Source organism: Rousettus aegyptiacus, unplaced genomic scaffold (assembly GCF_014176215.1).
Source record: "Rousettus aegyptiacus isolate mRouAeg1 unplaced genomic scaffold, mRouAeg1.p scaffold_m13_p_3, whole genome shotgun sequence".
NCBI lineage: Eukaryota > Metazoa > Chordata > Mammalia > Chiroptera > Pteropodidae > Rousettus > Rousettus aegyptiacus.
The window spans coordinates 96,543,900-96,558,570 of NW_023416306.1; the positions used below are offsets into that span (position 1 = coordinate 96,543,900).

Genomic DNA, 14,671 nt, shown 5'->3' on the forward strand with positions numbered 1-14,671 from the left:
AAGCAGAGTGTTTACCCCTCCCCCAGTCACCAGAACTGTTAATTCCCAGGAAATTTGAGGGTCCTCCAACCATTCAGGTTTTTAACGCCAGAAGTTTCACAACTTCTATCTGAGGGAAGCCTGAGGGAGTGCTGCAAGTCCCTGCACTTGCAAACAGTCTGGTATGGATTCTTACAGAGAGGAGTTTGGGGAAACGAATCCCCACACCGGGCCATCATTTCCACTAGCGTTTTCAAAAGATCAAACAACGCAAAGGACCGGCAGGTTGGCAAACCCCAACGAGGAACCGCCCAGCAGCTCTGCGTCCTTGGGATCTCAGCAGCCAAAGACCCCAAATCCAAACGATCCTGGGAAACCCCAGAGAAAGAAGGTTTCTTGCAGAGGGACAGGATTACTGAGTGCAGACTGCAGGGAAGTACCAGGGGAGGGGGCCTCGGTGGGAGGACTTTCCAGCCACTCAGCGTTCATCAAAAAGTTCCCTGTACATGACCCCAGTGGCTCATCGCAGGGAGTTTCTCCTATGAACCCCGGCTCAGGGTTTATAGATTTCTTTTCCCCTAGCACAGGACGGCTGGTTCTCTTTTTCTGGTCTGACTGGCTTGGAAATTCCCCGGCCCTGACCCCGCCCCTGAGAAATCCCCTGCCACGGTTTATAGGGCGCCGCGGCGGCGCTGCGGAGCCCACAACAGTTCCAGCCGACGGTCCCTCCTGCCTGTGACACAGCGAGCGCGCAGCCCGCGACCGAGCACATCTGGAGAGCAGCGCCTGAGCGGTCACCGCACCATGTTTCAGCCCGCCGAGCACGCCCAGGACTGGGCTATGGAGGGCCCCCGGGACGCGCTCAAGAAGGAGCGGCTGGTGGACGACCGCCACGACAGCGGCCTGGACTCCATGAAGGACGAGGAGTACGAGCAGATGGTGAAGGAGCTGCGGGAGATCCGCCTCGAGCCGCAGGAGGCGCCGCGGGGCGCCGAGCCCTGGAAGCAGCAGCTCACCGAGGACGGAGACTCGTAAGTGTCGCCGGCCGGGGTGGCGGGGGTGGGCGCCGGGCCTGCAGCTCCGGGCTCGGGGCCTGCGATGCGGCGGTGGGCCCGGGGTTTTTGCACCGACCCCGAGGCCGTGTAAAGCTGCATGGGGGGTAGGGGGTCAGGTTTGTTCCCGGGGCCGCCGTGCCGCAGCTCGGCCTTGCAGCCGCGCACGGCTGTCGACACCCCCATCCCCCGTTCGGGTCCTCTCGGCCGGGGGCGGGGCGGCGGGGACGCGAAGTCCCCGCTTGCATAAGGGGGGCGGGGAGCGGGAGTTTCTACCCGGCTGGCGGGCGCCGCGCGGCCTGGAGGGGAAGTACAGGGCGTTCCGGCCCGGCGGGAGGGCGGGGCGGCCTGGTCGGCGCCCGCCCGGGAGGAGGAGGGGGGCCGGAAAGTCCCTGGGCGCCTGCCAGGAACACTCAGCTCATAATAACCTCGCGGAAAACACCGCGGCCTCGGCCTCCAGAAACCCCGGCCTTGCGCAATCCCCCGCAGCCCGCGCCGCCCTGGGCCCCACGCATTGTACTCACCAGCCCTGCGGGTTTTTCCCTCTCTTCCCCTCAGGTTCCTGCACTTGGCCATCATCCATGAAGAGAAGGCACTGACTATGGAAGTGGTCCGCCAAGTGAAGGGAGACCTGGCCTTTCTTAACTTCCAGAACAACCTGCAGCAGGTGCGCCTCTTGCCCAGCCTCGTGCCTCTGACCCCGTGATCTAGCACAGTTGCTCCCAATTCTTTATCAATTGTAACAGCCAGTGTTCATTATTCTCCGTGACATTTATACATTGGAATCAGCTAGCATTCTAGAAAGTGAATTCCATTAATTTTGTGAGGCCTTAATGAAGCCCACCTGGGGCCCCTGGTATTGCCTTGCACCTGTCTGCGAGGAGCAGCACCCCACTACCTGGGGATCTCTGGGTTTCAGGGGAACTCAGACTGTGGGTTTAGTCCATGTTTTAATCTCTTTCTGTTCCCTCTTCTGTATTGTAGACTCCACTCCACTTGGCTGTGATTACCAACCAGCCAGAAATTGCTGAGGCACTTCTGGAAGCTGGCTGTGATCCTGAGCTCCGAGACTTTCGAGGAAATACCCCCCTACACCTTGCCTGTGAGCAGGGTTGCCTGGCCAGTGTGGGAGTCCTGACTCAGAGCTGTGGAACCCAGCACCTCCACTCTGTCCTGCAGGCCGCCAACTACAATGGTACGTCTGCCTGCCTGGCCCATGAGAGGGCAGGGGACATGGAGAAGGGAGAGATGGGCTAACTTAAGGAGTCCAGGCAAGAGCTTAAACTCTCAATGTGTGAAAGACTGAGAAAATACATATGCAAAAGGCCCATTTAGTGCCTTTATAAAGTTCATTCAGAACTCAGATTCTGGGTTCTTCAAATTCAGAAGAATTTGTCCCTTAGGAGAATAGGCAAAAGGTTTTGTTTGAGATGTAAGTGTTGAAACAAGTGGTTATACTGTCTTCCTTTTGTTCTTCTAGGCCACACATGTCTGCACTTAGCCTCTATCCATGGCTACCTGGGCATCGTGGAGCTTTTGGTGTCCTTGGGTGCTGATGTCAATGCTCAGGTGAGTGCTTTATGCCTCCAGATGGAGTGCATCAGGCCCCAGGGCCCTCCTCACTGACACTTCACATGCTCTTGTTGCAAGCAGAAATGCCAGATTTAACCATAAGCATCTCAAATTCCTTTTGGTTTCAGGAGCCCTGTAATGGCCGAACCGCCCTTCATCTTGCGGTGGACCTGCAGAATCCTGACCTGGTGTCACTGTTGTTGAAGTGTGGGGCTGATGTCAACAGAGTCACGTACCAGGGCTATTCTCCATACCAGCTCACCTGGGGCCGCCCAAGCACCCGGATACAGCAGCAGCTGGGCCAGCTGACCCTAGAAAACCTTCAGTTGCTGCCAGAGAGTGAGGATGAGGAGAGCTATGACACAGAATCGGAGTTCACAGAGGACGAGGTGAGTCTCAGCTCCGTTCTACAAAAAGTAATGAGACTGGCCATTCTCCCTCCACCCTCCCAGGCCCCTAGAGCTAGCCTTTATCCAAAGTTCTCAACATAATAAAGTTCTCAAACTTCGTTCTGCATAGCCAGTATCCCAAGAGTATGTCTTTTCTTTTTCGCCCTTTTTAAAGGAAAGGAGCATTAAAGGAAAACTCCCTCAGCCCATGAAGTTAATTCATATTTGGTTTATAGAAAATAGAGTCCACAAATACTTGAGTTATTCCCAGTAGCAGTCCTCACCACTGTCCCAGCACTCCTGGCAAAGCTCTGGAGGTTTAATGTGTCTTTTTTTCTTGTTTTTAGCTGCCTTATGATGACTGTGTGCTTGGAGGCCAGCGTCTAACATTATGAGCTTCAGAAGGTGTCTGAAAGACTTTACACGGACTTGTATATTTGTACAAAAAGAGAGTTTTATTTTTCTAAAAAAAAAAAAAAAGAAAAAAAGAAAAAAGAACCAAAAGGGTATACTTATGACCACACTGCACACCGCCCGGCCTGAAACATTTTACTGTGGTGGATCAGCCCTCATTTTGTTATATTTGTGAACTTTGGATGGGGGACAAGAAAGATCACTGGAATTCAAAGAAAACCTTTTTAAACCTCTTCATTGTGGGGTTTCTCAAGGTCATCCAAAATTTGTTGAAAGGACTGCATTCTATTTATTGTGCTTTCTGATTGAACCACCTTGGATTCAGTGGCTGAGCCCAATTATATCCTGTGACTGACGTGTAACAATGAGGTGTAATGTTAAACCTTTTCAGTGGTATGCAGTTAAAAGTCACTACCTGCCAAGGTTTGTGTTACCCACCTGTAAATGGTGTACATAGTGTATTTTGTTGGTAATTATTTTGCTACTTCTAAGATGTATATTTATTAAACAGATTTTTACAAACAATTATCCTGATCATTTTCTTCTTGCTGCTGTGGGACTTCTGGGAGTCATTCGATCCTCAGGTGGAGGTGGAGAGTTATGTGGGAGCACTTACCACAGCAGTCATGGAACCCTTTCAGAGAGCAGCTTCTCACAGGGTTACACACCAGCTTTGCAGGCAGCCCCAGACCCTGTGTGTGGGAGGGGAGGCTCTTGCAAGATTGCAAGACAATAGGAAACAGGCTGGGAGGGAGGGGGTTGTAGCAAGCCGCTTGGTCTATAGCTTGAAGGCTCTCCATTGTTATTTGCTTTTACCCTGTTGGGTTAAATTATTCCAGGACCCTTATTTCCACTTTAGGAAATTATTTTGGCCAAGGAGTATGCTGAATTCACATTTTCTAGAGCTGAAAAAGATCTCACCTATAATACTGGAAGTTCCTAAGGAGATGGGCTCAGGAATGAGACTACACCAATATCTGTTAGCAGGTGCCCACCTCTGAGCCTTTCCTCATAAACTTTATAAACTGGGCCATTGTGAAGATTGCATAAGACAGTCTACGTAAAAAGCATAGAGTGCCAGGCACATAGTGCTAAAGAAAAATACAAGTTATTGCACAACATCCTGTATTTCACATGGGAAGAAACAAACCCAGAGAAAATGTTCTATCTAGGGTTACCCTGCAGGGGAGGCAGGTGGTTAACATCTTTTAAACAAATTCTACCTTTAAACCCACTTTGTTATAAAGTATAAAGTATGTAGTAAAGTGATAAAGGCTTGAAGAATTCAATCATTCTAATTCTACTGAATGATTCTACAGAGCCAGGAGATTTTATGAGAAATCAATCACTTGTGAAATTTGAGTTTATATACTCTGAATCTTGATGTTTTCATTCCTATAATGCATCTCTTGCCTAGGTAGAAAAAGGAGTAAAGGAAAGTTTATGGCATTCTATAAAATGCAGAATGTTGTATAAATACAATTCACATACTTTGGCTTACACCTAAGAAAGCATTAATCACCATTATATTACATTATCTCTTTCCTGATCCACAAATGATGTCAAAGTCAAATGAATATACTCATTGCCTTCCTCTCAGACCAAAAAGGAGCCAATACTTAGTGGGTCTTTCATATATAAAGAGTGTTATTGTAGACTGGACTGAGCTGAGCACTAGTGGCTCCTCTACCAGTCTTGCCTTCTTCAAAAGTGCTTGGGGCCCATCACTGAAATTCCTTGTCCATCCCACAGCACCTGAATACAGGTGTTACATGATCTAACACTTGAATGTTGATTAGGTTCAGCTCTCAGCTAAGTAGAAGAGGTAAAACAGGTAGGGGAGGGATATCCACCTCACATCCAAAAAAATAAAGGTTGGAAGCTTGGCTCCCAATTTTGGAATGGTGCCCCTAGCGCTTCTCAGCCAGACCTGCTTCTTTTTTCCCTTTTAATGATGTTGAATCCGTGCCAAGATGTCCATCACTCTCACTCCAGTTTTGAGGGTTAGAGCAGCAGGACAAAGGGATGTAGCCCACTCTTCCTCAGCCTCCTTGGTGATGGGCTTTTTTGTAGAGGTGTCACCTTCCACGGCCATAGCGAAAAGGGCCTTCTTCTGACCCATTTGGGCACAGCCTCCCACCTTTGCAGGCTTCAGCTTTTTTCCTCTTTCAGGACCCCAACCTTCTGTGTAGATTCTATCGTCGAAGTGGCTGAGTCCAGTTAAGGACCAAAAATGGACCCTAGTTTCTTACTCTCCAGTTCTTGTTTCTATACTCCCTTCTTTTAAGCTCATTTTCTTTTCCTTCATGCAATCAGTTGGATGCTAGAGCCTGGAGTTCCCTAAAGAAAAATTTTAGACCTCAAACATTCTAATCGGTAGAAAGTCTTCCTCAAGTTTCTAAGTAAACAAGAACAAAAATTTTCAAAGAAAATAGTTCAGCAGACCGAAAGCCTTCTATGCACTTTGATTTTCTCCAAGAAGCTAAAGGTCCTGTCAGGACAGGTAGAAATAAGGGGACCTTGAGAAAAGGGAAGTGACACAAGAGGGAAATAAAAAGTCACATCAGCAACTTCCTTGAATTTAGTTCTTGATTCCTTCTGCCTGCCTCATCCTCAGGATAAATTTCCTTTATAAGTCACATGAACCTAGTCACTTCCAGAAGGAAGGGTTTTTCTTTCAAGAGGGAACACACCCCAGTTTGAGCAATTTGAAGACCTCCATGCAGGGCCCGAAAGCACCCGGCTGCTGGGTGCTCTGGGGTATTTGCATTGAAACTTCGATCGCTACTGGAAGTGATTAAGTGGTGACAGTTAGAACTGAGTCAGTGAGATGGGTTCTTCCTTCGCCCCCTTTCCTCCTGATTTTCATCAACTTGCCTTAGGTGTAGTTGAAGTTTCACTCGGCAAGAAAAGTCAGAGTGTGATATAGAAAAGAGGCATGAGAACTACATAAACTGACTAAATACCAAACCAGGTTGTATTTGGAGCCTACAACATGCTGCCGTCAGACCACAGGGAACCTACAGAACAAAAGAAGTTTCCTGCTGTGATTTCTAACAAACTATTTACCCATACCCCAAGAGGAAAACAGTCTCTAAGCTGTACCCTACACAAAATAAACCCAACCATTCATTCTCTATGGCCAGACCATGGGGACCTATAGAACAAAGGCTGAGCTCACTAGCATAACTTTCACGCTGCACACCCATATCATCAGAGGAAAACAGGGAAATGGTTTTCAAACTGTAATTCACAGAAACTAAGAATCACACATAAACTGAATTCCTCAAACACTCAGGGTCTCTCTCATTCTCTGACTCTGAGAAGAGACCACACTCTGTCTATGGAGCCTTATTCCTTCTCTAATAAACTTTCCTTTGGTCTCTAACTCTGGCAGGCGCTTGAATTCTTTCCTGTGCGCAGTCAAGGACCCTCGCTGCCCCTATCTCGGTGCAGGCCTTGAGTTCCCACTAGGCGGGGATTCCCACATCCTGCATCTAGAGGAACTTTTGGTCAGAAACATACCCAACATGTATCCTCCCACCTCTGGCACTTTGACAAGCCTATCCCAGGTTATTCGCATTTTAAAGGACCATCATGGAAACAAACTGGATATCTTCTGTGTGTTTCTCTCCTAGAGAGGGTGACTCAGTCTCATTCATTCATTTGCATTATAAATACTATTGTTCTCCAGGCCCTGTGCCAGGGGCTAGAGACACAGAGGGAAACCTGTCATGGCCTCTGCCTCAAAGAGCTCTTCTCTTAGGTGAACAAGGAGACGAACAAGCACGCATAAAACAGCATGGTAAAATTAAGCACGGAGCTTGATGTGAGCCCAGATCAGAGCAGCCTCAACTCCAGATGTGGAGGGGCACCGAGATCAAGAGATTACACCCTCGTTAGCTATTAGTACCCCTTCCCACCCCGCCTCCGCTCGCCACCCCACTCCACCCCCCACCCAGTACTACCTATTTTCTCATCTGATGTCCCAAGTGACCAGTAGCACTTTTGACAAGTGGCTGGAATCAAAGCTGTGCTCAGAACAAAACTAACTTCAGGGCTAGGATTAAATCGACCATCTACTGCTGGCCACCATCTCATTTTTGCATCTGTGTGTGATTCTGTATTGCAAAGCTGAGCCCAAAAGCAATTTGCCACCAGTCTGAATTAATGACAAATAATGTGTTTACCTTAATTCAGAGCTTCTCAAACTCAACGTGCACTCGAATGGCCAGGACCACACTTCGAAGAGCAATTTGAATAATATCTTAAATAAAACATTATTTTATTTATTTAGTTAAGGCTAGCACTGTCTGCCAAACCCTCTCAGTACCACTGCAAACCAGGAGAAACGCTTCTGCCGCTGCTTATGAAGATGACCCAGCATCAGACAACACGAGTCTTTTGAAAAGTAGGGCTGGATGCTGAGCACTGACATTGAAATAGAGGCCAAGGCCAACAAACCTGCCAGCCAACCTGGTAAGTGTAATAAAGAGGGTGGCTGACACAATACAAGGCCAAAGGCGTAATCATCTGGGGTCCAAGAAAGGAACAAAAATTATGAATGAAATGCATTCGAAGGGTAATTCACTAATTAAGATGAAAAGCTGGTTTTTAAATAAGCTTATTTGTACGTTTGTTTGGGGCTACTCCCGACCAGGCCTCGGATCTGGAAGAGGGGAGAGGGAGCTGCTTCCCTATGACAAAGTCCCCACTCTGTCCTTATCAGAATATGAGAAGTCTTAACAAGGAGTTTACCAAAATGCATCGGGGAAGACCTTAAATAAAAAACAGCTTCCCCTCAAATGTTGCCATCATTTCATATTTCCTAATTTTAGAAATTTATTGAGTATAGGCTATATGGAAAACATTCAGCTATTTAAAGGTAATTTTTTAAAAAAACACAAGTTGCTATATTTTCATGTTGTACAATATTTTATTCAGAATGTTATTTAACTGATCTATGATAATAGATATTATGGGATAAAATAATAGACTACGTTTACTTGTTATTAAACAAGTATATAGTTTACTGTGTACCCAATACTACTCTAAGTGATTTACAAATATTATCTCCTGTGATCCTCAAAGTACCTTATGAGGTAGACACTATTATTATTTTCATATTTTTTATAAGGAAGCTGGAGCACAGCCAAGTTAGGAAACTCAGCCCCAGTCACACAGCCAGGCTTGGGTAGACTCACGTCCACATTCCCAGCCTGTGGTGTAAAGCGTCTTCCAAGAGTGCGTAGGGGTTCCTGCTAACTAAAACGATTTCGGGTCATCAGTTTGGGTCAACAGTTCTGACTGTTTCCTACACATTTGTTACTGATATGCTATCAAAATTGGATAAACATATTACTAAGGATGGTTTGAATTTCCAATGTGTTGTGCTAATGAAAGAGTGATTGTCTCACAGCAACTATATAATAATGCAGAGAATGCAAGATGTAAGATCATAGGAGACCTGAGTAAACCAAACAACAGTGTGGGCCTCCGGCTGATCTGGACCCGAATCCTAATTCATCTCTGAATGTTTATGTCAGGTTTCATATGGTGCTAAATAAAAGGAAGTGAGGCATGTGTCTCCTTCCAGGAGTTTCCAGTTGTGTGGGCCATATTTGCTTCCGATTGAGGCTATGTTTACCCAAAGTCACCACATTAAATATTTGGGTCAGACTTTCTACAACTTTGCAGTATTTTAATATTTGTCTCCAGGGAAGCCCAAAACAAACAAGCAAATGCAACTTTTAAGGACTAATGAATGAGCTTCTTTCATTAGTGATGATTCAATTTTAAGTTGATTTTACAAGATCTCCTTCAAGTGACTTCCAGCCCCCACCGCTGACGGGCAACTTCCCAGGGCAGGACCTTGCCACATGGCCCATTGCGTGTTGCCAAGGTGGGAACCCTGAGGCTCCACAAAATAAAGCTTTGGTTTGAAGAAGGGGCCTACGGCATAGATATGTAAATATCATCTAACTTACAAGTCGAATGCTATAGAAGCTTTCACCCCTTTGAGGCTAGAACTGGGAATAACTGTACCCTTGGCACATTCACCACGGAAGGGTCTGTCTGGGTTGTAAGCAGCACTTTCCAGGTCTAAAATACATGTGGCAGCAATAGTCTTGAGGGGCTTTGCGCACACAGCCCTCCACCCATGGTCCCCACAGCACCCAAAGAGGGTAGGGGCAAGGTCAAATCTCAATGAGAATTTTGAATGTGGTTTAAAGAGGTTCTTTCAATGCAGGGGCTTGACTGGGATTGGGAAATTTCGTGTTATAGCATTTGGGGGTTGGAAATAGCAAGGTGAGGATTTTAAGGCAAGGTGTTTGAAGCAGTTCGGGCATGAACTGTCAATGTTTCCTATTAAAGAGTCCCTGGGTCTTTCGGGAAATTCCTGCAATGAACAATCAAGTTATTCGCCTGGGCAAGAATGTCTTGAAATAGTAAAGTTATTGTAATAAACGATGGAAGAATAAAGTCATGTTAAGGTAGATAGTGAACTGCGGTCAGGAGGGGGAAGTCTCAGCTTCAGTCTGATTGGTCATTAGGCCCTGAGGAGCATGAGGACACATGACAGACACATTTGGATGGATTAAAAAGATTAAAAATTCAGGACATGAACCCACGAGCACCGAGGATAGGATTATGGCAGGGCCGACTGGGAGTTTACAAAGAAAACCGTACACAGGGGCACAGGGGAAGGGAGGGGGGATCGAAAAGCAAATTTCATCTGTTCTGCAATTTCTCCCATAATTGACAGGCCTTAGCTGCAACCTCTGTCATTAAAAAGCCGTTAGCTCACATCACAAATTCACCCATGCAATCCAGCAAATTGTGAAGAATAATAGTAAGTGTCACTTCTCAAATAGTGGCTATACAGTGATTACGAAGAGGATGGGCGTTATCCCCCATTTTACAGATGAGAAAATGGAGGTTCAGAGAGGTTTAGTCACTTATCTGAGGTGAGGCGGCCAAGAAAAGTAGCTGTGCCGGGATTCGAACCTTTCGAACCGAACCTTGCCTCTTCTGCCGCCAAAGCTCTTTCCGCCAGGCTGGTCAGCATGAGTCTCCTTGCTTGCTGAAGATGTTCAGAAGCCCTCACCAGCTGCCATTTTCCACAGCTGCTGCTGTTAACCTCACGTCGCTCTGGCTGTCTTGTAAACCCGTTTAACTCTGACTTCTATTTTACATTTTCTTATCAGAAAAGTTGGAAAGGCACCTCACGGGAGTGTTTGAAAAGTAACTGATCAAGTTGTTGGAAATGCGTAAGAGACTAAGGTTCCTATAAAATCACCACACAGCTATGGACACAGTCTTGGCACACTGTGCTGAGGTCGCTGAGAGGCCTGTGGCCACTGGCGGAGGGGCTGCAGGCACCTCTGGTCCCAGCTCAGCGGCCTTTCCAAGGGGAACGTGAGAGTAAATAGTAGGAACCTACTGGCAAGGGAGAGAGAACATGCTGCCTCCTCTAAGCCTCCTGGGGAACCTTGTTCAAGGTAATCGTGATTAGGTGTAGACCACATGTCAGCCGACGCTCTGGGGCGGAGATGGCTACAGTGAGCAAGCACCTATGGGGCCTGGGGGAGGCCACTTCAAGGGGGCACTTTTCAAAGACCAGCTGGCACCACCCCTGGTGTCTATCATGACAGAGACAGCCTGCAGAGGGATTGCCCAGCCATCTGAGGTTCAGACCAACCTGGATCCCACTCTGGCCCCTAATCTGCGTGATCTTGAGCTAGTTGTTTAACCTCTCTTTTGGGTCTCTCATCTATAAAAGCCACGGTGAGGCGGTTGCCCTGTAGAGTTGTTGTGATGCTTAACTGTTTCTAACAGTGTCTGTAAAGCTCTGGCGAAGTGCCCCACAGATAGTAGGACTCAGTAGATGACAGACAGCGCCTGCTATTAGCATTATTCACTTTAATAACATTAAGAAGCCATCTGACAACCTCCCTTTGGCACACTCCCCTCCAATTAGCCTCCTTCCTTCCTCCGCCACTCAGGGTTGCCCAGGACCTGAGGAACCAGATCCTCTAAGGACAAACTGGGGCATCCAGTTGTCATTTCATGACCTTGTTCCTTGCCCCAAGACTCCACCCTAACCCAGCTCATCTTGGCCACAGGACATAGTTCCCTGGTGTGGGGACCTGATAGATGTAGGGGATCCATTCAGTGCAGACCTGACCCACAGGAGTTGCCACGGGGCTGGACAGGGAGAAACAAATGTGGAAAACTGAAGTTTGTTATTGGCTCAAGCCTGGGTTTGAGTTGGAGGCTCCTGGCCTCTGACAGCCCCGTGAGGCTGAAGAAGGTGAAACCTCTGCTCCTGTTGTCAGCAGCGGTCCAGGTGGACCACTCGGGGCTGTCTCAGTGGAATCAACCTGTTTACAGAGTTTGATGAGTACTCCTCTGCTGGGGACTTGCTAGCTGGTCAGGCACACCTTAGGCCATCCAGATCCCCCCCACCCCACCCTGACTTACTATGAGGAAAGTGAACTTTTATTATGGAGACCCTTCCTTTCCTTCTACCCGCCCTGCTCCCTCCCCTCGTAGGAAAAGCAGGAAAGGAAGGAGCCCAGGTTCCTGTAGTAGCATTAACTGTGTTTGAGAGAATGAAGGAGGGAGGTCGGTACACCCACAAAAACATCCTTTATATGCTATTAAGTGGAAGAATAAAAGCACCTCACAGAGCATTTGCATAGTATATCGATAAACAAACTACACTAAATGTTCTGCCCACCAGAATTCTTAACTTTGAGCAAAAGAAACTAATTCTGGATCATTTAATCAGAAAAGAGATTTGTGAGAAATTAATTCTGGATAATTCGGACAGAAAAGAGATTCATGATTTGGGGAAGCCCTCAGAATCTCCCGGGAGGCTGGAGAGCCAGAGAGAAAACTGGTGAGCTCATCACTGCAGCCTGGGCTGTTCCATTGTGGCTGGAATGGATTCCACACAGTCCTTCCCATTTTTAGCTTCTGATTCAAGGTCCAGGCAGAAGGATGTGATTGCTGGAGCTGCAGTCGTGTGCTCATGAAAAGGAGACTGGCAAGCTGAGTGCCTGGCATTTTTGCTTCTAGTTAGGGCATCCCCCAAATATAAGAAGTGAATTTAGACGACAACTTTGAGTGACAAATAAGATGCTAATAGTAGTTATTTCTGGGGGGGGGGGGGGGATCAGCAGGGGAGGGCGGGAGGTGTGGATTCACTAGTAGGGTTTTTTGGAGAACTTTAAACATATACAAATGTAGAAAGAATCTATTTATAGAGTGTGATGAGCTTTGTCTCTTTTCACTCTCCTGGGGCCTTGCCAGCTGGTCCCGTACACCCTCAGGCCATCCAGGTCCCCCCACCCCACTTCACTATGAAGAAAGTGAACTTTTATTATGGAGATCCCTGTATTAACACGAATCCTCATCTCCAGCTTCAATTATCAACTCATGGCAATTTTGTTTCATTAACACTCTTACCATCCACCTCTTTCCCCTCATCTTATTTTTAAGTAAACACATTATAATAAGTTCACCCTTAAATACCTTAGTGCTTATCCTTAGAAGATAAGGGCTATATTATAAATGCCTAGTTTTTATGCCATTATCACACCTAAAAAAATAATTCACCATAATTCAGAGAGATTTCTTTCACACTCTTCTTTGTGCCCTTTTATATTACTTTAATTATCAGGAGAAACAATTAAGCTGTTCCTATTTTTAGTTGGTTTTCAAAAACAAATTAAACCACAGTTGAGCATGCCCCCACAAACACAGTCTTAAAGAGAAAGGCCAGTCAGGGGACACAGAAGTATAACCCAGGAGACCATGGGCATGACTTGGGTCATAAGTAACAGAAGTTCCGGGAGCGAGGGCCCTGGAGGCTCGCTGAAGCCCAGGACAGTGAAGCGGTGAGGCTGAAGACCATCAGGAATCACCTGGGCCTCTACCTGTGCTCCTGTCTAAGGGGGAACTTTGCCTGTTTTCACTCTGCGTGTCCTGTCATATGGCAGGAGAACCTGGCTGTAGCTGCCAAGCTCACAGGTGACAGGTACGGAATGGAGACAGGCCAACCTTTCGACCGACCTTGCTCTTTTTCTCTCACACATACCCTCACACACGTACACACTGTAACACACACACTCACACTCACATTCACCCCTACACGTCTGCACTCACACACACGCACCCCCACACACTCACACACTTGCATACTCCCAGGGAGAGGACTCAGGCAGGTCTAATTATATACTAAGAAGTGGGGCATGTTTATGACCTTTCTAAGCCCTGAGAGCCTGCCCTGAATCCCTGGATGGGTCGAGGCAGACTGAAGACAGTGAGCCAAAGTAGAGCCATTGTGAGCTGGAGAGCCAGCCCAACGGGTCCCCACCCACATAAGGTCTGTGCTGGCAGAAAGCTTGGTTTTAGGGAGAAGACCTGGGTGCCCGTAACAGTTAGAAAGCCATACGGAGCAGCACAACGCAAGTTCAGGAGGTGGCCTGGGTAGCAGCACACATGAGGGGAAGGTCCCGTGGACCACAATGTCGCCAATCCTAGACTGCTCACTGAACAGGCCTTGGTCCACGTGGCTGGAGCCGATGGTGAGCTCTGTGCCTTTGGGGACCTGGGATCATATCCGTCTTCTTTTTCTGAGGTCCAACAGTAAAAACCCAGCGGTGCCCATCCGGCTCATGAGATTGTAATGACAAAGGAAGGAAGCAGAGGACGGCTGGGGAGGGGGGAGGGGGGGCTTTGGGTGGTCCCTTCATGCCCTCTGCCAGGGCTGGGGTCTCACAAAAGAAGCTGGTGAGCAAAAGTGAGAGGTGGTTTTGTAAAGTATTTGTTCAATTGGGAACTGGAAGGAACCACCAATGACCATCCGACCCATTCTAGGCCTTCTATAGCTGTTAGATGACAGCAGCAGCCCCCAGGGAGGGGCAGTGACTGCCCCTAAGCAACGCTAGTTCCTGGGAGAGCCAACTCCCAACCCCAAATTCTTGCCCAGGTTTGGGTAGACAAGAAGCGACAAGGTTTTCCATCAGGGGTAGGCGCCAAGGTGGGTATCCATCTGGAGCCCCTCAAGGAGAATACAGGACTCCTATGGTCAGATGGCAGGGGGAGGACCAGATTCCAGAAGGCTGTGGACATCTGGACTTGACCTGTGGGCAACAGGGAGCCACACTTGGTTCTTGAGCAGAGAAGTCACAAGATAAAGGGAAACAGTGATACTTAGCACAGCTTAGGATGCAGAGTGAGCTATAAGGGACCCCA

The 14,671-nt window shown here is 47.6% G+C and overlaps 1 protein-coding gene across 1 annotated transcript; it reads left to right on the forward strand.

Annotated features, from left to right (window-relative positions):
- Positions 1-674: 674 nt before the first annotated feature.
- Positions 675-3,931, forward strand: NFKBIA (NFKB inhibitor alpha). Its single transcript, XM_016152089.2, has 6 exons — positions 675-1,010; positions 1,590-1,698; positions 2,016-2,226; positions 2,512-2,600; positions 2,732-2,992; positions 3,340-3,931. Exons 1-6 carry the CDS (start codon positions 784-786, stop codon positions 3,385-3,387), a joined length of 945 nt encoding a protein of 314 aa, XP_016007575.1. The 5' UTR covers positions 675-783; the 3' UTR covers positions 3,388-3,931.
- The last annotated feature ends 10,740 nt before the right edge of the window (positions 3,932-14,671 follow it).

What these genes read in the sequence shown, in the direction of transcription:
- NFKBIA (XM_016152089.2), top strand. Translation starts at nt 784, where the DNA reads ATGTTTCAGCCCGCCGAGCACGCCCAGGACTGGGCTATGGAGGGCCCC. An exon ending in GCAGGCCGCCAACTACAATG is followed by an intron (nt 2,227 to 2,511) that starts GTACGTCTGCCT and finishes TTGTTCTTCTAG; the next exon opens with GCCACACATGTCTGCACTTA. An exon ending in CGGAGTTCACAGAGGACGAG is followed by an intron (nt 2,993 to 3,339) that starts GTGAGTCTCAGC and finishes TCTTGTTTTTAG; the next exon opens with CTGCCTTATGATGACTGTGT.